This window comes from Rutilus rutilus (genome assembly GCF_951802725.1).
Source record: "Rutilus rutilus genome assembly, chromosome: 1".
In the NCBI taxonomy this organism is placed as follows: Eukaryota; Metazoa; Chordata; class Actinopteri; order Cypriniformes; family Leuciscidae; genus Rutilus; species Rutilus rutilus.
The window spans coordinates 52,914,906-52,936,999 of NC_140209.1; the positions used below are offsets into that span (position 1 = coordinate 52,914,906).

Genomic DNA, 22,094 nt, shown 5'->3' on the forward strand with positions numbered 1-22,094 from the left:
TCGGATGGGTGTCAATCCACAAGGCAGATTACAAAACAAAGTGGTAGCCTATGTTTACACGTGGATTATTCTGTGCGAGTGGGTTTGTGGCAGTGCGAGTTGGAGAAAGTGAGTGTTGTGCGTGAGCAGATATGCTGCTGTTAAAGCAGCCTGATGACATCTGGACGAGGGGAGATTCTGTGGCGGATGCCACAACCTCGGCTTAAGGCCGTTTTATCATGATCCCACACTCCAAATAGCCCCCCCCCCCACACACACACACACACACACACACACATGTATGTATCTATTTAACAAGAAAACCCAGTATGGTTTTGCTGCGCACCATAACCCAAGATGCGCTAGAGTTTAGCGTTAACAGTGGTGCCATATAAGATATATGGAGTCTACGGCTACATGTGTCAAGTAAAATGGATCGTTGCCCCTGCGACACATTTTCAATTCCAGCGTAATCTGCTGCCTTTCAGATGTTATTACAGTTAAACAGCCTGGGAAAAAAAATCCTCACACTCACGCAAAACCAGACCAAAAAAAGAAAAAGAAAATCGGCTTGTTGTGCTAAGAAGGTTGACATTGAGTGAGAAATGTGTTTGGGGGAAAGGATCTTGATGGATGGACTCTTTGCATCCTTCTAGGACTCTGGGTTAATAGAGATCTTTACAGAAAGTCCTAGGCGCTGGTCCAGGACCAGATCCATGTCCTTTCTGATGATCAAGATTAATGCTGATGAGAGAGAAGCAGTGTGAAGAAGCTTGTTGTAACCTTTGATTTCTATATTGAGATTTTAAGACAAAATTACGTAAATGTGATATGTTTGATGCCGCAAACGGTTTCCATGTTTTTTTTTAACTTAGCTTCTTTTTATCATTTGCATTTTGCAGTTTTCTAAATGTGCAGTTTAAAACAGAGCACACTGTTTGGAAATACTTTCTCCGACAATGCACTGATCTTGACTGACCTTCTATTGGAATTGTGATGAAAGAACCGGTGATGGTCATTTTTTGTTTGGACTGCCCCAAAAATGTAGACATTTTGGAACTTGGAACTGGTTACTATGCCTTACTATACTTGATTATTTATTAGTGGATGTCATAAGTGTAATTAAGGGGAAAATAGATAGCCTTGTTAGTTAAAAATGCCACACTAAACAAGTTAGTTGGGTTGTAGCATTTGATATTACAACCACAATTTGAGTATTAGGTTGTTGAGTGATATTACTTTTCTAAGTGTCATATACTGTATATAGGGTGCAACAGGGCTAAAGGCACACCCTAAGAAAAATGTGTTTTTCACTACTCATATAGTGTATGATTGCAGAAAAAAAAAAAAAGTTTGTATTGAGCATTGATGGAGCCACATATTAAATGTGAAAATAAATCATAAAGGTGGATTGTTTGTTTCAAAATCGTATAAATGTATGAGGTGGCAAGGTGCGCCTTTTACCCCACATAAGGGGTAAGAGCTGCGGCAAGTTTTTGTGCCATCTAGTGGTTTAGAATGTGTATTTTACCCCAGTGTGCCTTTAGCCCTGTTATTATTTATGCTTTGTGTACAGTAAAACACCCTGAAGGAGGAACTGGAATGTCAAAGAGACTTGTATGTGGACTCTTTTGGCTTGGAATAGTAAATTACCAGCTAGCAACCACTTGTAGACCTTAGCAACCGCATAGCAGCATCCTGGCAACCACCCAGAACATCTTAGCATTGTGTTGGCATGCACAGGCAAACACCACTCATATTTTGTTTAGATAATGTAAAAACCTAATTGCAATGACATCTGGTATCTGCCAATACAGATAAAGGTCAAACCTCTATTTTAGTCTGGTTCTTTGTGACTGCCAGTGACTAAAGATGTCATTTGATCTCTATTAAATGAGAAAAATGAAGAGACATTAATTTGTATGCATTCAAATGCAGTAAGATTTGGACGTAGAAAAGGTCTAGAAGGCCGTACAATGTTGGATCAGTCACCTTGTGAGGCATTTGATAACCTGCTGCAGCTCTCAGAATCAGTCAGTGTCATGTTAAGCCAGCAGGACTGCTGCATGACTGTGCTTTAATGAGTCTTAATGGCTCTTTAATGGCTCGTTAAGCCACAGTCATGCAGCAGCCTTAATGAGAGCCCTGTGAGCACGTGCACATGCTAAAATACACTGTCAAACACAACACCACAAGAGAATCAGCAAAAAGTCTCTAGGCCAGTCATGTGTCATGATGCGTAATGGGTTTAGCATTGGGGTCATTTTAAACCCTGGGTTAACACAATCCTGGGTTACCTTGTACTGTGTTTCACTGCTTATGCTTAACCTTGGGTTAGTAATTCACACTGTATACCTTGAGCTGTATACTGTACTTTAAAGTTGCCTTAACCTAGAGTTAAGTATAGTGCGGTAAGCGCATAAGAAGATGCAGGGCAACTAAAGAAACCACATTGAGAGCATTGGTTGTGTGGTGAGACATTGTTAAGGCTTTGTGGGTTCAATTTAGAGGGTCATGGTTTGGAAGGTTAGCGTGGGCAGATACACAATCTATCTATATCTATACTGAATAAATATTTTAAAGTCCCCCTGTAGATGATCATTTTATCCCTTAAAACTCATCTTTGATCACCAAACTGGCATATTGAGACGTTTTTTTCCTGTGAAAAAAAATAATACAAATAAATAAATCATGCCTTAAAATAGCTTGAATGTAACTCCCCACCCTTGCTTCATTTAGTACACCTGGATCCATGAATATACAAATGAGCCCCGCCTCCACTCACTCATACAGGCTCATCAAGTCGATGTATCAAAATGGTATTGCGTTTTATGTAGGACGTAGGACACATAACGGTAATTATTATGATTAGCCTTTGACTTGACTATGTTATCAAACAGCTAATGTTACATGAACCATGTTCCCGTTCACCATTTCGGAGTCAAAACAGCTGCTTTCTAAAAATCAATATCCTTAGAAACACTTTGTAAGGTATATTATATTATATTCAACCCAGATGTGGGAAGCAAGGTCCTTAATATAACATATTGCATTTTTATGGTGGAAATATAATTTTTAATAAGACAAAATATTTACTTTTTACAGAAAAGTATATTATTAATATTAATTATATTATCACCAAATTCCTTGTATGACACATTTATGCACATTGGGTTGTTTTTATGTCACATGAAAAAAGTTATTGGTTAATATTTATTGCATTATTTTAGTGCCGTGTGTTGCCCGGATAATTCTGTCCATACCGTACAGTAGCTGCCTGCAACCTGGAAGCACGAATGGATGCGGGCGGAACAGAGAGAAAGTATATGTGCGCATTAATGTGACAGCTTGTTACTGATGTTTATCATGAGGCCATAATGACAACACTGGTAAAAATGAACCTGGAGATTGTCATGGTCGATGACAGTCAGTCGGCTGTGGAGTTACGATAGCTAAGAGGTGAAATCTGATGGCAGGCTGAATGAATGCTGCAGTTTAAAAATTTGTCAGCGCCACAGTCACGAAGATTCAGATTAAAATAGAGCGCTGACCTTGATCTGATGTGACAATAACGGCGTCTGTTTATTGACTCGGCTGTTTGTCCAAAAATGAGATCAGTGAAGGTGCGTGTAATTTGAAATTACCCTTTCAAATCCCCTACAAGCCCATGAGCATTTTAATGGGAACAGTTTGCTAAGCAAGATGTTTAACCACCCAAACATTTTTTTACCTTATTCATTATTATATTATATTATATTATATCTGCAATATATAGGGATTATAATATGTAAAGCTACACAGGATGTTAAAGATTTTTGCCAATATGCTATAGTTCTTGTGCAATATTCAATTTTATTTCAACTGACAGGTGAAGCACATGAAAGAGAAGATTTTTGAAAGCTTAATACGTTGGCCTAGTATTTCCCTTTTCTCTCTTGCTATTACAGTCATCTCCGATGGATATGTGCCTCGTCAAATAGGGAGTTATGGGAAGGAGTGCATCTTTAAATGTCATACCATTATGAGTAATTTGACTGAATCGGAGTGTGATGGAACTGGAGTTGGAATATAATTCTCTTTGACATATCAAAGGTCCAGAATGCTGCAACTGAATGGAAAATGAGCTAGGGGAAGGATGGAAATACTTTCCTAAGAATTATACTTTTTAGAAATGTATAGTTCCTCCCAATGTGTGAGGACTTTAATGGGAATTTTTAATTGGATTGACAATGACCTTGAAGTTACCAATTTTAAAAGCCCCAGAACTTACAAAACCAGATTTCAGCTTACAGAAATATGTTGGGCTATTTGGGTAGTCTTGTTAAAATCAATGTATGGTATCAATAGCAATCAATAAGAACTTTGTGATTGTAGCTTTTCTTGCTTCCATCCACTAGAGGGTATTGAACACTTCTTTGAGGTTTGAAGCACTGTATTAAGTTCATGCTGCAAGAGATACAGTATAATCAGGCCTGCAGTATGCACACATAATCTCCACATTTTTTTTTTTGCTCAAGACATTGTACAAACAATATACATGTCCAAAAAAAGAGTGGTAGTGGATAAGGAATAGAAGATGGGAAGGGAGTCGAGCGTGATGGGACGCTTCATGCCAGGCTGGATCTGTGGTCGGTACTTTGATCTAATCTGGTCTATGTTCTCAGAGGCTTTCTCAGAGACTTTCAGAGAGCCAAATCAGAGAGGTCATTCATCTGAGCAGACACACAAACTTTCTACTGATAGCTGCTCGGGACAGGCAAGGACAGTGACACATATTAAACCCACAGAGGGAGGGAGAGAATAAAATAGTGTGAGAGAGAGGAGGGGAAATGGAGTATAAATTATAGACTTGTAGATTGGTTGACTGGATTACAACTCTTAAAGGTGAAGTGTTTTATCTGTGTGCCGCTAGAGTCACCAAAGGGAATTGGAAAAATAATGATTGTTGTTTCTGGATAATTTTCCCTGTGTTCCATTATTGGTTGGACAAACAGATAGTCCCGCCCACAAATGTATGCTGGTTCAAGCCTTTGCTTCTGTATCGGGCTTGTTGGGTTACTCAAACGAACAGAGCCCGTGTTTACTTTTCTCAGGGAAAACAACCTACAAATGGCTTGTTTATAGCTGCATATTAAAGGTGCAGTAAGCAATATCTGAGAAACGCTGTTGATATTTGAAATCATCCCAAACAAACACACCCCTCCCTTTATTGCTCCGTCCCAATGCAAGAGTGTCTCTTTATTAAGCAAAATAATGCTCCATGAAAAATAAAGTGAAGATGGCAAACAAATGAAAAGGAAGAACAAAAAATGACCAGTATATATGAAGAGTATATACAAGCAAGAGTTGGTTGTTCGTCGCCAGCAGGACATCAGCTCTAGACAAACAATGACACTCAAAATTGTCCTGTTACTAACATTACAAGAGCTAACATGGCAAAACTCACAAATAGAACAAAAACAACTCAACCTTGGCGTCTGTTTTCAGGCCTTCCCGATTCGGTCTCTCCAGCGCTAGAAAGCTTTTCTAATACTAAGTAAAAAAAATTTGGAATGTCGGCACCGATAGCCTCATGGGCAGCGCGCTGACATATGGCGCCGTAGTGCTCCGGGTGACCCGAGTTCGAATTCCGGCTCGTGGACCTTTCCCGATCCCGTCCCCCGTCTCTCTCCCACCTCGCTTCCTGTCCACTCTATACTATCCTATCACAATAAAGGCAAAAATCACCCAAAAAAATAAATAATTAGGAATATTTTTTAGCACTTCTAAGATTTTGTTGTTTTTGAGCAATTGTTTTCTTGAAATGTGTTTGTTTGTTCATTCATGTATTCATTCACTCTGTAAATAATTAAAATATATGATTTTTGCATTACTGTATTGAGAACTGAAAGTTGAGTTGTTAATTGTCTCTATTATTATATTATATTATATTATATTATCCAGAAGAGGAAGGAAGCCACTTAATTTCTGATGAACATTAGTCAAGACAGATGTTCAAAAACCGTTTGATTCTGCAATCCTAGTAACTCATGTACATCACAATTCGCTGTACGTGTGGACTTATGAATAATGCACCACGCCGTTTGCATTCACATCATTTATAGTAGCAATTTATATCAATAAATTGCTGAACATTTGTCACAGCTGTTATAGCGAACGAGTAAATGTAATCAATCAACCGAACAGACAAGCTTGTGCATTGAAATTAGTGCGTAGCCAGTGCACTCGTATGTTAGAGCTATTGGGAAAAAATGAGATTGTGCCCGTTTACTTTTTGTTCCACTTGATGGATATTTGTGTAAGAGTAACAAGGCCATGTGGACTGTGTGTCGTGCGTCTCTTTCCTCCGAGTAAGCAACCATGTTTAATCTGCCAACTGCTGTGTTGAAATCTGTCACTGTCGCTGTATAAAACGCTCCACCGTGCTTTAGCTCGCGTTTACCAATAATGTGCTTTAATCAAATTCACCACATGCTTTAATATGGTTCATTTGTCTGTTTGACATATACCTGAATTAAAAGGCCATATCGACAAAAGCAAAGTGTTTGATTAGGTCACTGATGAGCCATTTGGCCAATCCGTTAAATTTTGTACTCCACTGTTTATCAATAATTCATTGTGTTGCAGAACTTGATTCATATATATGTATATATATATATATATATAATATATATATATATATATATAAATATATATATATATATATATATAAACACAGTGTAGAAAGAGGACAATTTCAATAACATCCCTGAAAGTTGAGTTGTCCAGCTGTTTGATGTTAGAATATCGTCTATTACAATGTCTAAAGAATTTACAAAATTACAAAATCTACAAAATCTGAATATATTTATATATTGGTTAGAGAAATACACAGTACTCTTCAAACCTTTGGGGTCAGTAAGATTTTTTTTTTAAAGAAATTAATGTTTTTCTCAGCATGTGGGATGGATTAAATTGATCAAAGTAATAAAAATATATTCAAATAGAAAACAGTTATTGTAATTGTAATAATATCTCACAATATTACTGTTTTTACTGTATTTTTGAATTATGCAGCCTTGGTGAGCACAAAGTGACTTCCTTTAAAACCATTAAAATAATCTTACTGTCCTTAAAGCTCAGTACATGTAGTGTACATGCGAAGCATTACATGTAAACCTGCTGTACAGGGTGGATGCAGGAATAAAGGCATTACAGCAAGCTTCTGTGCCACACGAGACCATCAGATGAGGTGATACCATCAGGCCGCGAAGCATGACATACTAGGGGGGATTACAGAGGGATTACATGGTGTCTGGCTCATGAGACACTGTAAATTTGGTCAGCATGTTAAAAGTGGCATCTCCACAGCACTGGTCTCCAGGCGGCTGGACAGCTAAAGCCATTCAAAGAACTGAATCCCTTTAAAAACAGTGCTGAGTCTGACGGATAACCCTACGCGTCAATATGGATGCTGTTCAAGGATCACTGCTTTGATATTGCTGGATCTGAGATCTGAGGAAGATTGGGCGAGTTATAAATGGAAGATGATAAATGAAAGCTCAAATTAACCTCAGTTTTACGTCTAAGGATTTTCTATCCATATTGACGGATTAAAACATGCTTTAAAATCTAAAAACATAACTTTAAGGCCACTGTTTCTAACATATATTGACTTTTCATTTCAGGGATTATGTTAGACGGTCTGCAAAAATAAAGGCCAAAGGCACACAAGTTAGGACTTATAAATCCACACATTCTCCATTTGTTGAATTTTTTTTTTTTTTTTACAGTACCCGCCATCTGTTGGATGTGGTTTGAGAGTGGCGGCTCTTAGTACGGCAGCTGGACAACCCAGTGACTCATGAGCATGACTGTAAACGTGCAATACGACTCTAATGGCCTCTAACATTTCATATAAAAATAGTTCTAAAAGGTTGGCTTGATGCGTTAATGCCGACTGACAACAGAACGGCTCTGATGTCTGGATTATGAAGTATTATGGCAATGTTGTTGCGTGGATGAAACTGATCCTTTTACAATACCCCACCTTTTGCACTGTGTGTGCACAACAGTTAAATTCCATGTGTATCTTTAGAGTGCAAATTAGACACTTACCAATCGACCTTGAGTTCAACACTAATCTGTGTTCACAACCCATTTGACTTCTTTTTATCTGCTTTTTGACCATTTTATCCATCAATTTTCCTGATTTTATCCATTGGAAATTTATATGATTATGAAATGTGGGAGGGAGTTAGCCAAAAAGTTATTTCAGAGTCTGGAAAAGATTTTTTTTTTACATAGATTACAAAGTATATTATTTTTCTTTGGAATAATGTGCACCATAGAATCAGGACCATGAAAATGTATTAAGAAAGTACATTTTTGCTTTCATTTTGACTTAAGGAAGATATTGTTTTACCTGATCTGGCTCTTAAAAAGAGTAACCTAATGTAATAATTTAAAAATAATGAATAATATTTTTGAATTAAAACTTTTTACTTAGACTTTTTATTTAGTTTATTTGGACATTAAGGTCAAGATGCAACAGTGTTTGCAGCACATTTTACTTGTGTAATTTGTGTATTTCTGAGTGAGAATATACAGAAAAAATTAGTGGAGGACTTTTATTTAATCCATTAGGAATCAATTGGATGATGAAATGTTGGCACAACAAGCTAGAATGAAGGTTGTTGGAGGTAATGGTTTGAGAAAGTAGACGTCAGCCTAAGAAAAGTCGCTTCAGAATTTCATTGGGAAAACATGCTGACTACTGCCTCTTTTTACACTTACTTTTTTTGTGTAACCTATTATATGGTTATTATTATACCCGTTATATGGTTAGACTGATTTAGTCATATTGAATAATATTTTTTTGTGTGTTGAGTAAAATCTGTTTATTTATGAAGTGCAATCTGCTGTTTCATCGCATGCAATCCAAATTCTCTTATTTACCTGTAAATCTACGAAAAAAAAAAAAATCTATGTCAAAGTAGTGTCTTCCATAGAGATTCTTTTCTGCCATCGACACATGGATAAATTTTTGCGTTATAAACGTTGCCAGAAAAATAATTTTGGTTGTAATCTGACTGAGACATAAATGCTGCACAACATTAATGATTACTAAAACATTAGTTGTTCCTCATATTAGCAATGTTTTCATGAAAACATTTTCACCAATCCGAATGAATCCAGTCATTTTCATTTACATGTGAGGTGTTTACATGAAGGCTTTTCAGTCCGAGCCACCAATCCGATTACTAACGAATTAACCGTAGTAAATGTTTACTGCATTAACACATTCACAAACTTTTTGTTTTGACTTCTTTCTGTAGTGCTTCAAACCTTAATTAGAAGGTCAACCACCATTAAACCCCACCATCCCTGGTAATTCACACCCATTTGTTTTCTTCCATCTAGGCAGTAGGCGACTGAGATGGGCGTTCATCTAGGCTGTCTCAGCGACACACTGTGGCTGCCGTTGCTGCTGCTGCTGTATGTCTTCTCCGCCCCCCGCTGCCAGTGCCGACCGTTCGGGATGGTTGAGCCCACCGTGAACGTGGCGGTGGTGTTCAGCGGCTCCGCCTACCAGTTGGAGATAAAGGGGCGACTGAGCCGGGAGAACTTCCTGGACCTGCCGCTGGAGGTGAACCCCATCACTGTGCTGGTGAACAACACCAACCCGCGCAATCTACTGACGCGCATCTGCGACACGCTGGCTGCTAACAGGGTGCACGGGGTGGTCTTTGAAGATAACATTGGGTCCGAGGCCGTGGCGCAGATCCTGGACTTCATCTCCACCCAGACGGCCGTGCCCATTGTGGGCATCAGTGGGGGATCCGCCGTTGTCCTGCCTCACAAGGTCAGAGTCGAGCACTGTGCCAGTTTCTAAAGTTGCTTGACCTGGATGGGTAAACTCTGATTTCTGGGCGTTCATACATTCCCCCAGAGTTCTTTCACGGTCTGCATCAAAGATTCGTTAGGGAAAATGTACATTCAGCATGCAAAAAAACCCTGACTGGGTCATCGAGGCCCTGATGTGAAGTGGAGAGGTCCTGAATCTCCCAGAACGGGGTTATTTTTGGCTGACTGTCCATTATCTCGCTAATTACAAGGCTTCTTAGCAAATGTATAAATAAATGGACATGAAATATTGATTTGAGATTAAATAATGTTATTATTTTAGAAGAAAGAGAGCGCCAGGGAACTTTGGACAATGATCCGATATACTCTACAGTTTAATGGTAAATAATTATACAAATATGTTTGACCCCAGAATTAAGTACTCATAATGGCATTCACTGCGTTATAATAAAAGTCCCTATAAAAGGACTTTTGAGCTGTTTTCACATCTTACTACTTGTATTCCTTTAGCTCAAAACAGTAGAGCATGGCGCTAGCAAAGACAATGTCATGTGTTCGATTCCCAGGGAATGCGTACCCAAGTTATAAAAACATTTGTAATATCCATAAATGTACTTTTTGTTCTAAAACTGTGGTATGTTTGCATCATCAACATGAGTAGCTTTCCTGTAGTTTAAACAGAAGAGCATAGCATTAACAATGCCAAAGGCCATGGGTTCAAATCCCATGGAATGCATGCACCTATAAAAATGAATGCCTTTACTTATGGGTCGAAACTGCGGTATGTTTGCATCATCAACACGAGTAGCATTGCTGTAGCTCAAACAGAAAAGCATAATGGTGCTAACATGGGTTCGATTCCCAGAGAATGCATGAATTGAAAAATAAATGTAGAGCTTGAATACAATGTAAGTCGTTTTGGAAAAAGCGTCTTCTAAATGCATAAATGTTAATGATATGAAATAAGTACCACCATGAACGGTACTGGCAGTTGTTTACAACTGTTGCTAGGTAATGACTTACTGTGTTATTAAAATATTTGCTGCACACCCAATAAAACAACACTATCAACACTCACGTCAACTAAACAAACCAATCTCTGGCATCAAACAGATTTGGTCTGCACCAAAATCTCTAGTGTGACAGCAGAATTAATTGGAGAAGCTGGTTGATTTAATTGGCGATCATAAAATTTGATGAAAAGTGATGAAAAAGATGATGAAAAGTAAAGAAAAGGTCAAATTAGGCTCAAGCAGACGTCTCTCAATGCTAAAATGTCTTGGGACGCAGCATTGAGTCCAGTGTTCATTTCCAGAAACCCTTGTTTTTCAGCACAGAACTGGGGAAATAGTGGCGAATTAGAGAATCTTCATTCATCATGTTTTCATTATTTACAAGCTCAATTGGTTTCCCCTGCTTGAATATAGTTTGCAGGGGTTGGTTTTCCAAAGTTATGTAGTGCAGTCAGCATCATTGAGCTTTCATTTGCTTTACTTAATCTTTTCGTAGATGATGTTTAGGGGCGGATAAATATTGATAATACCACAACGATTGGCTGGAAACATAGTGCATTTAAATAATGACGCAGCAATCTGAATGAGTGTGCAGACTTTGAAATACGTGTATCGGTTATTTCGCTTACATACATAATACTGCAGAATTTGTCATATTTATTACATATTTTGTTTAAATAACTGCCTCACATAAAATAAAAAATAATTTCTTTAGAATTTTTCTTTTGCAATTTCTTCTGGCAAGGACCCTGCCAATTTTAGACCAATCAGATTGGAAATGTCTATAATTTTGTCATCACTTTTTGTGTGTTTGATGATAAGTGTCACAGTTTGTAGGCAGTCCATCAGAGAAAATTACTGCACGCATATAAGTAAGATTCTTCTACAAACCACTTTAATGTAATTTCTTTTTTCTTGCAGTTTGTCTGGAGTCTGTGGTTATTTGTGAAGGAGCCTTGATATGGATGACTCATTAGAGATCTATAATACATCAGGAGTTTTAACTCCTAGCAGCTCCATCCTCTTTCTACATGCGTCACTGTGTTGTTCAGACCACTGCAGTGAAACAAAGATCAGCTGACCTTTTGTGTCAGTTCAAAATGGAGCTGAGAGGGACAATAGATTATCCCCGTCTGTTTTATTGCTTCTATGCAGATGGCTATGAACAATGACATTGAGCAGGTCCAGGAATAAATATAGAAATATAATTTTTATTTAGGGCACCACATATGAAGCTATGAAATGGACTGTTGACGTCTAGTTAATGGCATCTAGTGATTTGAAACTGTTGCTTTGTGATTCTGTAGCAGATTTTTGCCATCTGACTGTATTTATATTCAAAACACTCCTTGAATAGAACAGAATATTCATTGTTTTTAATGCTTAATCCATTTATCGGTCTATGAAAATCTTTATTACTCAAGGACGGCAGCGCAAAACGGCTAGCTAGGTCCAACTTTAAATAAATGTTATTGCATTTTCGACCAGACTGAAAAAAAGTATTACATTTTTACGCATGGTCTGAATGATAAATAGATTAGTGTTTACTGTATTGAAGTCATCAATTCTGTCAAACTGAAGCTGCAAATTGAACATATTTTAGAGTCTTTTATTGTCTTTGAGGTGGTATTTTTATGCATAATCATCCCAGACTATTTACGTTTTTTATGATTATTTGTATTTGTTTGAAACAAAGTAATATTGTGTTTATAGAGCTTATTGAGATGAAAATGTAGGATTTCTCAATGGCTTTCCTTTTTATCCCACGTTGTTTTATAAGAGATTATTTTTTTTGTCTGTGATGTGTTTATTAACTTTAGTCTGGTACACTGTCATAATCATGACATTTTCACCATCTGAAAACATGCATTTATAAAAACACGAGCTTGCACAACAGATTAGGATATACTAGCCAGCCTATACAAAATGTACTTGTATAGTTGTAAAGGCATATTGCCGTAGTATGTGTGATATGAATCCTATGATGAGGGTTTAAAGGATTGAAGTATTATTTCCTAGCTCTAAGTTTAAAGCTTTCATTGGCAGGCTGGCACTGCTGCACCCAGTGGACTGTTGACAGGCATCTCAGGTTCTGACTGATGAATGCCACCGTCACACCAGATGGCCTCCCTGCTGCACACCTTTCCTGAATATAGTAAGACAGAGAAATTCCATCAGTCTCCCTCGCTGCAGATCTGGTGGCCTAAATTGTCTCAATCTGAGAACTGTATGATGGCATTTAGTGCCACGTTAAAAGGAAAAAACTATGATTCAGAACAAAAAATTTTCTTTTGAGAATAATCTCATAATGAGCCTTTTACCAGAATAAAGTGTAACATTTTCAAATTAAAGTAGTAATATGTTTAAACCCTAACAAATCTGGTTTTTATCTAGGGTCGTCAGTTTCTGTAATCAGTGGTAAAAAGTGAATTTGGTCTTCCACTGTCTTAGTACATTGCCATGTTTAGTGTTTTTATAATTGTTTTTCTCAGTCAATCCTCTTGAATGTCATTGTTTTGGCAGTAGATAATGTTTATGACAAGGTAAATGTGAGATTGGTTCTCCTTGGTCATTGTTTTTGTACTGTAAATTGCGTTCAGAGATTTAGAATAATGTCCCATTTGACGTTACTTTCCTTGCAACTTTATTGTCAAAATATTGAAACTTCTGATGTCGCAGCCAGAAGGTACATTAATCAGAAGTGTGAACAAGTTTGAGCCATATTTTACTAGTCTGTAATGAATAAGTGGCAGGCATGCAGAATGTCCACTAAAGCAAAGTTCCAAAACAAAAAAATCGGTAACACTTTATTTTACGGATCAATTCTCAGTATTATCTAGTTGCTTATTAACATGCATATTACTAGGAAATTTGCTATTTTTAAAGCACATATCAATGCCTTATTCCGCATGAGCATATTCTACATCCCTTAATCCTACCTTATACCTATAAATACTGCGCCAAATACCAAATAATCACATTTAAAACCTTAAAATCCAGTATCCAATGAAACAAAACCATTGGCTGGATTGAAAGCACTCAAAACTGCAGGACAAGGTCACCATGACTTTAAGACACATTTCCTAGTACTTACAATCAGTGGCTGATTAACAGAAATTACCTGGTGTATGTAACCATAGTAACCTAAAATACTACTGTGATAGTGTGGTGAGACACGGACAAATACAAATGTACCACTTTCCCTCTGGGTATTTGTTATTACTCTGATTGATTAACTGAGTTCTTTCCCCTTCATCCAATTTCCTGTTTATAAGACGTCTGCTTCAACAATAAATGGAAGGATATTAGTATAGAAACTTACTTTGCTCTGAGAGTTTTGTGCTTCATAACAATTATAGTTTGCAACATTATTCTGTATCCCTCTTACTGAGCCAAACATACAGTAGTCATATGGCTATTCTGGTCATCTGTTACCCTGAAAAACAAAGGCAAAAACCTTTAGACATTCATGATCATGCCTCTGATCCTAGGCAACAAACCTGAATCCAATTTAGTCAACAAAAATTCATTTATTTGGACTGTGTTGTTCTTGCAGGCCGCGCACAGAATCTAATCTCGTAGCGAAGCGAGCATTCAAACGTCAACCATACGACGAGAATGAAATCATTGTGTGTTTCCTCTCAGCAGTCGATCATGGATCAATGCGCGCTCATGCTGCTTTTGGCTGCACAAGTGGCATAGACACGGAGAGATCTGGCAGACGACGTTAACTGGTTTCAGGCAAGACGAAATAGAACAGTAAATTAACTTAATTTATTTTTTTATTTTTTTGGTTGACTGTGTTTGTCTTGATATTTGCTTTGCCTAGATGCTCCTCAGAGACACAGAGGAGAGATTTGCTTTATCTTGCCGTGCACAGAGTCACAGGTCTGTGTGAGTTCAACGCAGTGGACTCTCTATCTCTCTCACACATAGAGGGACACACAGAGAGAAGCTTCCTTTGGAGATAAAGCATTCATATGCAGCTAAACTATTATATTTATCTTCTGACTAGACCAGGACACCTATAGTTGAGTAATGAGGGGAGATATCTAAAGAAAACCAGAGAGAAAGGGTGAAAAAGTGAGTGCGTATGTGTGATTGTGGGTTATAGACGTGAATAGCACTTTTTGCTTTGTGGATTCTTAGAAATTAAACTTCTCTAAAACACACTCCAGTGTTGGGGGTAATGTATTACAAATAACGCGAGTTACATAATCAGATTACTTTTTCAAGTAACTAGTAAATTAACACATTACTTTTACATTTATATCTGAGTTACATTTTCAAATAAGTAACGTAAGTTACTTTTTCCCATTTATTGACCGACAGCTCTCCTGTCCTGTCATGTTGAGAGAAATCATGAGTAAACGCAGAGGTGTTTGAGTTGTGTGTGAGCTGCAGTGAGCATGATGGTTACTGTAGTTCTAGACTAAATTTGAATATGCATTTACTCATCTCACTTGCACAAAAACACATTCAGTATTCCTCAAAATGAAGAAACAGTGAAATGCAAATTTACACAAATATATTATTTGAATATTACGCAAACGAGCATCAAGAAAATGTTAAATTATACATATGTACTTTATGGGCCCTATCATACACCCGGCGCAATGCAGCGACAGGCGCGTCGCAAGTGCTAGTTTCAGCCTGACGCAGTTATCATTTTCACGTCCTGCGCCACGTTGTTTAAATAGCAAATGCATTTGCGCGCCCATGGGCTGCTGGTCTGAAAACGAGGTGTGTTGAGGCGCATTGTTGGCGCGTTGCTATTTTGAGGCAACTGAAATAGACTGCGCTATTGACCAAACCAACTGAAACCTGGTCTAAAGTCAATGGCGCAGTATTTATTTTGTTATTTAAAGAGCGCGATAGTAATGTGCGCCTATAGGCGGGTCCACAACGCGCGTACACTCTGCTGTACACAATGTAAAAGATTATTATTGTGTACATAAAGATATGGTGGAATCCGGCTTGTCCCGTAGATGGTCCGCTTGCGCGCTTTAACCTCGCGCACAAGCAGATCTGTTTGTAAAAAAAATTGTGTATTGTGATTGTCAAAACATTTTAGTAACTAAACTGAATTTTATTAGGTTTAGTGACAACATGTTACAATGTGCATGGTACAATTTCTGGTAAGCTACGCTTTTTTATTATTTCAATTCAATTCAATTATTGTGATTTGATTTAATATTGACTCATTTGGATAAATATTAGGTAGGCTACACAAGATAGGCATTCATTTTTCTCAAGAAAAAAAACAACTCACCTAATGCTGTAAACATACAGAGAGCCCTATCAGCTGGCAGTATTATTTAAGGTTAAAAATAACTCAAATTAAATATAATGCGTTTTTTTTTTTTATAATAACAACAACTTTATTTAATGATATAAGTAAAAATATAATAAATATGTAATATAGTACACATATTTAGCAAAATACTCTCTATAGCTCTTTTTTTCTAGCCAACTAAGGTGCGCCTATTATGGTCATTAAATGGCTTTCCTGAGGTAAATGTTATGTGACACAATTGTTCTCCAGCTGTTTTATTGACCCCTTTGTTTGATTGATTGGCCGATATTATGTATGAGGAATATACATTTCGGTAAGTTGTAGGCCTACTGTATCTTTCAACAGTGTTCATTCGTGTTTATTTACTATTAGCTAGAGATGATCGGTTCACGTGCCGCTAGGGATCTGTAGCGTCACATTTACAAGCGCCAAAATGGTATTTATTGTTTGAATTTCGTAATAAAAGTGACAATCTGAGAGCTGAGATTTTTTTATATCATAAGTAATCTGCTCTGTCTAGTGTCAGTCTCCGTGTCCTCTTTGCTTCGCGATTTTTCTGTGCGTGAGAAAATGGATGTGTGGCGTGAGAGCGTGTGGAAAGTGTCAATTGTGTGAGTCTCACGGTGAATGCGTGAGAGTTGGCAGCTCTAGCACTCATCTTGTGATGAGGATCGTTCATGAACGATGCGTTTGTCACGTGACAAATGAACGAAAGACGCGTAAGGTAAAGTAATTATTTATGTTCCCTGTAAATTATTTTTGACTACATTATAATCATTTCTTAAAGGGATAGTTCACTTTGAAATTAAATTTTGGTATGTTTTAGCTTACCTCAAGGGCATCCAAGATGTAGGTGTCTTTTTAAAGTCCAAATTAAAACAATTCCCCATCATCCAAATTAAACAATTCCCCATCGTAAGTACACATTGATGGCCTAAGACACGAAACGAGCGGTTTGTGTGAGAAAACGAACAGTATTTATATAGTTTTTACCTCTTGTAACACAGCCACGTCCAAGTGATCTGATCTGACGTGTACGCAGACTGGTGCATAGATATATACACTAGATGTCGCCTTGTCTACGGCAGTTCATTGGAACGAATGTCTTTAAGGCGACATCTAGTGTATATATCTATGCACCAGTCTGCGTACACGTCACACACCAGGATGCGCGCGCGCCCTCAGATCACTTGGCCATCAATGTGTACTTACGATGGGGAATTGTTTAATTTGGACGACGGGGAATTGTTTTAATTTGGACTCTGTGCATGCTCTTTGAGACAGTGACCATAGACCTGCATTAAATGACTGACAGACAAGAACGGTTTGACCTAAAAATATCAAAATTGAAACTACTGCGGAAAAAAAGACACCTACATCTTGGATGCCCTTGAGGTAAGCTAAAACATACCAAAATTTAATTTCAAAGTGAACTATCCCTTTAATTCAGAATATGATCAAGATTGCGTAGGTGGATGTGTTCGGGGAATTTGCCTGTAAATTAACAAAATGACTCGAAAAAAGATTCGTTCATTTCGATGAATGAGATCGAACAAGAGAGTCAGTAAAATTATCCGAACTTCCTGATACAATATAAAGTCATTTAAAGGGGTCATAGTCATATAATGCCATTTTTGTACAAGCTAATATGATTCTTTAGGGTCTAAATTAAAAGTTTGTAATATACTTTAATTAAAAATTCTCATTAGTATTGTAAGAAAACGCTAATTTTACCTGGTCAAAAACAGCTCTGTTTTCAGCACGCCGTTTAAGTGCATGTGTCTTTAAATGATAATGAGCTTTGCTCACCCCGCCCCTCTGTTCTGTGCGTACACCGGTTTTAATAATAACACAATAACCATAACGCGTTGTTCATTATAAACGTGGGATTATGAATTATATTGAGAACGTCGTACATAGAAAACATGCCGTAATGTACCCTGAGTGTAAACAGCAGCATTCATCGTGAAGCGTGCAGCAAAGATTAATATAAAGATTAATATAAAGGTTAATAAAACGTTACACTCACTTCTTCTGGAGGTGCAGCAGGAACACGAATAGTTGGTACCGATTCTTTTTTCAGGAGCAGCTTCTTAGCAAAACCAGCTTTATCCGGTTCGGATTTAGGAACATCAAAATGACTGCTGTGTTCCTTATTACACCCAAGAACACCACAATCGCTTAGACGCCATTCTGCTCATAGACAGTGCTCCAGCGTATCAACAATGACTGCGCCGGTCCGCGCGGACTATGATTGACAGCTCGCTCACGAGCGAGGGCGGATCAGTGTTGAAACGCTGCTGTCAATCAACAATCGTGGGAGGGGCGTCGATTTTGTGACGTCACAAAATCGAACGGCTTGATTTGAGACAGGGGAAAACATATAAGAAGATTAAAAAAAAAACACTGGATGGATTTTTATCATTTTATGATGGTTGTGTACAGGCACTGCCAACACACATTTCAGTACAATCAACTTGTAAAAGTGCATGTACCATTATATGACCCCTTTAAAAGTCTTTAGAACTGCAATCAAGGTGAAGACTCAAAGAAATGTAGTTCAAAGACGCAGATCTTTATAGTGATAAATATTGAGGTCGATCCTGTCAAAATGTTCTGACTCCCTGCGGTACCATTGCAGACTTCAAGATTCAGATTTGCTGTCTGAGCTCCAGAGATCTAGTAATATAAAAATAGGCTTGTAATGTTGTAACGAGACAAGCTTATAAATACCTAACCCATCATATTGCTCTAACTGTTCTTTTGTCTCACACCTTGTAGGCTATTTTTTTTATATATATATATTTTTTTTTATGCAATGGTCATTCAATGACACTAGCATTCAAGCATTGTGATTTTTAGAGCAGTTAAAGAGGTCAGCGAACAGGTGGAATAAACCGGAACGTATTCCGTTTACAGGCTTACCCTACTTTCCCAATGCTTTTGTCTGAAGGACATCACTGTGTAACACTGAAAGTGTCTCGCAGGAAACGGCTCAATATGAATATCCTCTGGTGGTATCAGTTGGCCTTCATCTTCTAGAGAAAAACTCGGTCAAGTTTAGATTCAGTCACCATTTACTATTTCTGAAATGATAAATGCTGTAATACACACTATAAATATCAACTGTCTAAGCTCTGCCGTTTATCTGAGATGTTTGCAATCTTTCTCTTGTGGAAAAACCTTTTATAACCAAATGTCATGGTCAGGCAGTCAGATATTGGGAAGTTTGGGATTTTTGACAATTTAGTTGGTAGTGTAATCCTTGAGCTCCTCCAGAGGGCACTCCTTTTGCTGTGTTGATATTAAGGACTACATTCCCCACAATCCTTTGCCTGGACTCATTATGCCTTCAGTCAGTACACCTGTGTATTGTTACCTTGTTTGCTCTGGCTGTATGGTGTCCTCCCATGCATTTTTTTTTTTGTGTTGTCTTGCTAAAATGTTACCACTCTGTGTCTTAACTCCTGTATTCTTGTCCTGGATCCTGTGTTCTTGTCTTCTGCGTGCGTAAGGGTGTGAAGTGATGGGAAACCGAGGCTTTCTGAAGCATTTGAGGCTTTCATCAAATTGTGCTTAAAAAAGGTTCATTACTGGAAGCTTTGCGCATTAGTGACACCTGGTGGTCACACTTGTTTTCTCCACCATGTTTAAAAAATCACTGCAGAGCAGAAAAAGCACGTGACCAAACAAAGCTTCGGAAGTCCGTGACATAGTGTGGGATCAATACAGTTATATCTAATCTCATCTGAATTAATTTGTGCCAATGAGACCACTCGTGTCATGTGTAGGCTGGTCAACGGATTCACATATTGATCAACAATATAAAAAATACAAGAATGTGATCATAATTATAGTATGTGATCATAATTATAGTAGGCTAATTGTAATTGGAAAAATATTTTGGGTGTTCTGTTTAAAAAATATATAAATTATGTTATAGGGAAGTGTAGTGTTAAATCATTTAAATAATGCGAAGCGCCAATTCTTTTCAAACCAGCTGTCCCGACCCTACGAAGCTTCAAACGTCATCAATCACATGGTATAGTCATTTCGATACAAGCATCGGTACAGTGTGTGATACAATAGTGCTTAGAAAACTGCGTCGGATCCCCGGTAATGGTATCAACCGTCCCGTCACTAGTTGTGTGTATTTACCCTGTTTGGATGATCTTGATCTCAGTATGTTTGGACCTTTGCCTGATTTTGACTAATTTTTTGGATTACCCTTAATAAAGACTGCCTTTAGATCTTCAGCCAAGTCTCAAAAATGATATAACTGTTGTGCATGGATGATTGGGCATGCAGCCTCAAAGTCGAAACCTGTTTTGCCTTAATAGTATTGAAGAATGTAGTTATGGGTGATATAATGTATATAGGCAATTACTTTTTAATTGCCATGCAAAGTTTTTATTGTAAACTCATTTGCAGGGTGTGCTTTATTTGTGCTACATTAAGCACAATTAAATAACTTTTATAAAGCAAATAGTTACGGCTCTATAATTTCATTGGATGAACTGCATTCACAGCTGTTTTGACTGTCATTATAACAGTACAGAACACACTTTTGACTGAATGTCATTTTGATTCTATATTTATGTTATGCTGTTGTTTATTCAGATGCTGGTGATGATGATTATTATTATATTAATATAAACTTACATTAGATATAATATTATTATTTAGTAGTTAGTACGCTAGTAATATGTATTTGTATTTATATTTAAGTTTATAATAATAATAATAAAACCAATATAATTATTATTATTATTAATTAGGATTATATATTTTTTTTGTATAATGAATATATAACTTATATAATTATTACAATAATAAAATATAATTTAATTGGATGAGCTGCATTCAAAGTGGATTTGAACAGTCAATAGTACACAGAACACACCTGTGACTGAATTATGTTGTCAGGATGACGATGACGATGTTTATTATTACTATATGAATATAAAATATAATAATATTAAATAGTATGGTAAAGTAATATGCAAGAGTTATTATATTCAATTTAGGTTTCTTATGATAATAATTATTATCATATTATTATTGTTACTATTAATTATTGCATTTAGACAATGTTTTTGGTTTTATACCGTTATGAAATCTTGATGCAAATTTTGGTTTTAACAGCCAAGAGCCACATGGAGAAATGATGTCAAGCTCTGACTTTCCTGTGTTTCTGACAGGGTGACGGTTCTACCTTCCTTCAGCTGGGCTCTTCCATCGAGCAGCAGATCAATGGGATGTTCAAGATGATGGAGGAGTACAACTGGGACAGTTTTGTGGTGGTGACCAGCCTGTACCCAGGATACAACTCCTACGTGGACTACATCCGCTCTTTTATCGATACATCTTACTTCCTCTGGGAGTTGCAGGACATCTTGACGTTTGACATGTCGGCCGACGGCATGAACGACCTCCGTGCCCACCGATTACTTCAGCAGATCGACGCGCAGGTGCTGCTGGTTTACTGCTCGCATGATGAGGCCCAGTACCTGTTCACCATGGCCAGGGAAGTGGGTTTGGTTGGTCCGGGGTATATCTGGTTTATCCCCAGCCTTGCAGTGGGAAACCCCAATATATCACCTCCAGACAGCTTCCCCATTGGATTGATCAGCATTATCTCAGATCGCTGGAAGATGAGCTTGAGAAACAGAGTCAGGGATGGTGTAGCCATCGTCGTGAAAGGAGTGGAGAGCTTCCGCAAGCAGAGAGGGTTTATTCCTGACGGACACATGGATTGTCTGAGTCCGGTTCGGCCATCCACCAATGACAGTCTCTACAGGTGAGTTTTCAGAGTTTTATTTTGGTGGAGATATTACCCTTAACCTTTAGGTTCATACATTCAAAAACTAGGGATGCTATGATAGGCCTATTAGGGGCCCTATTTTAACAATCTAAGTGCATGGTCTAAAGCGCACGGAGCAAGTGCACTTAGGGCGTGT

General features: G+C 37.7%; 1 protein-coding gene across 1 annotated transcript in view; it reads left to right on the forward strand.

Moving 5' to 3' along the window:
- The window catches only part of grin2ca (glutamate receptor, ionotropic, N-methyl D-aspartate 2Ca), a 68,665-nt gene that overhangs the window by 11,179 nt on the left and 35,392 nt on the right, over positions 1 to 22,094 (forward strand). Inside the window, exons 2-3 of the mRNA XM_084407260.1 lie at positions 9,382 to 9,823; positions 21,336 to 21,934. Of these exons, the coding sequence (XP_084263386.1) occupies positions 9,398 to 9,823; positions 21,336 to 21,934 (1,025 nt within the window). The 5' untranslated portion in view covers positions 9,382 to 9,397. The remainder of the gene's footprint in view (positions 1 to 9,381; positions 9,824 to 21,335; positions 21,935 to 22,094) is intronic.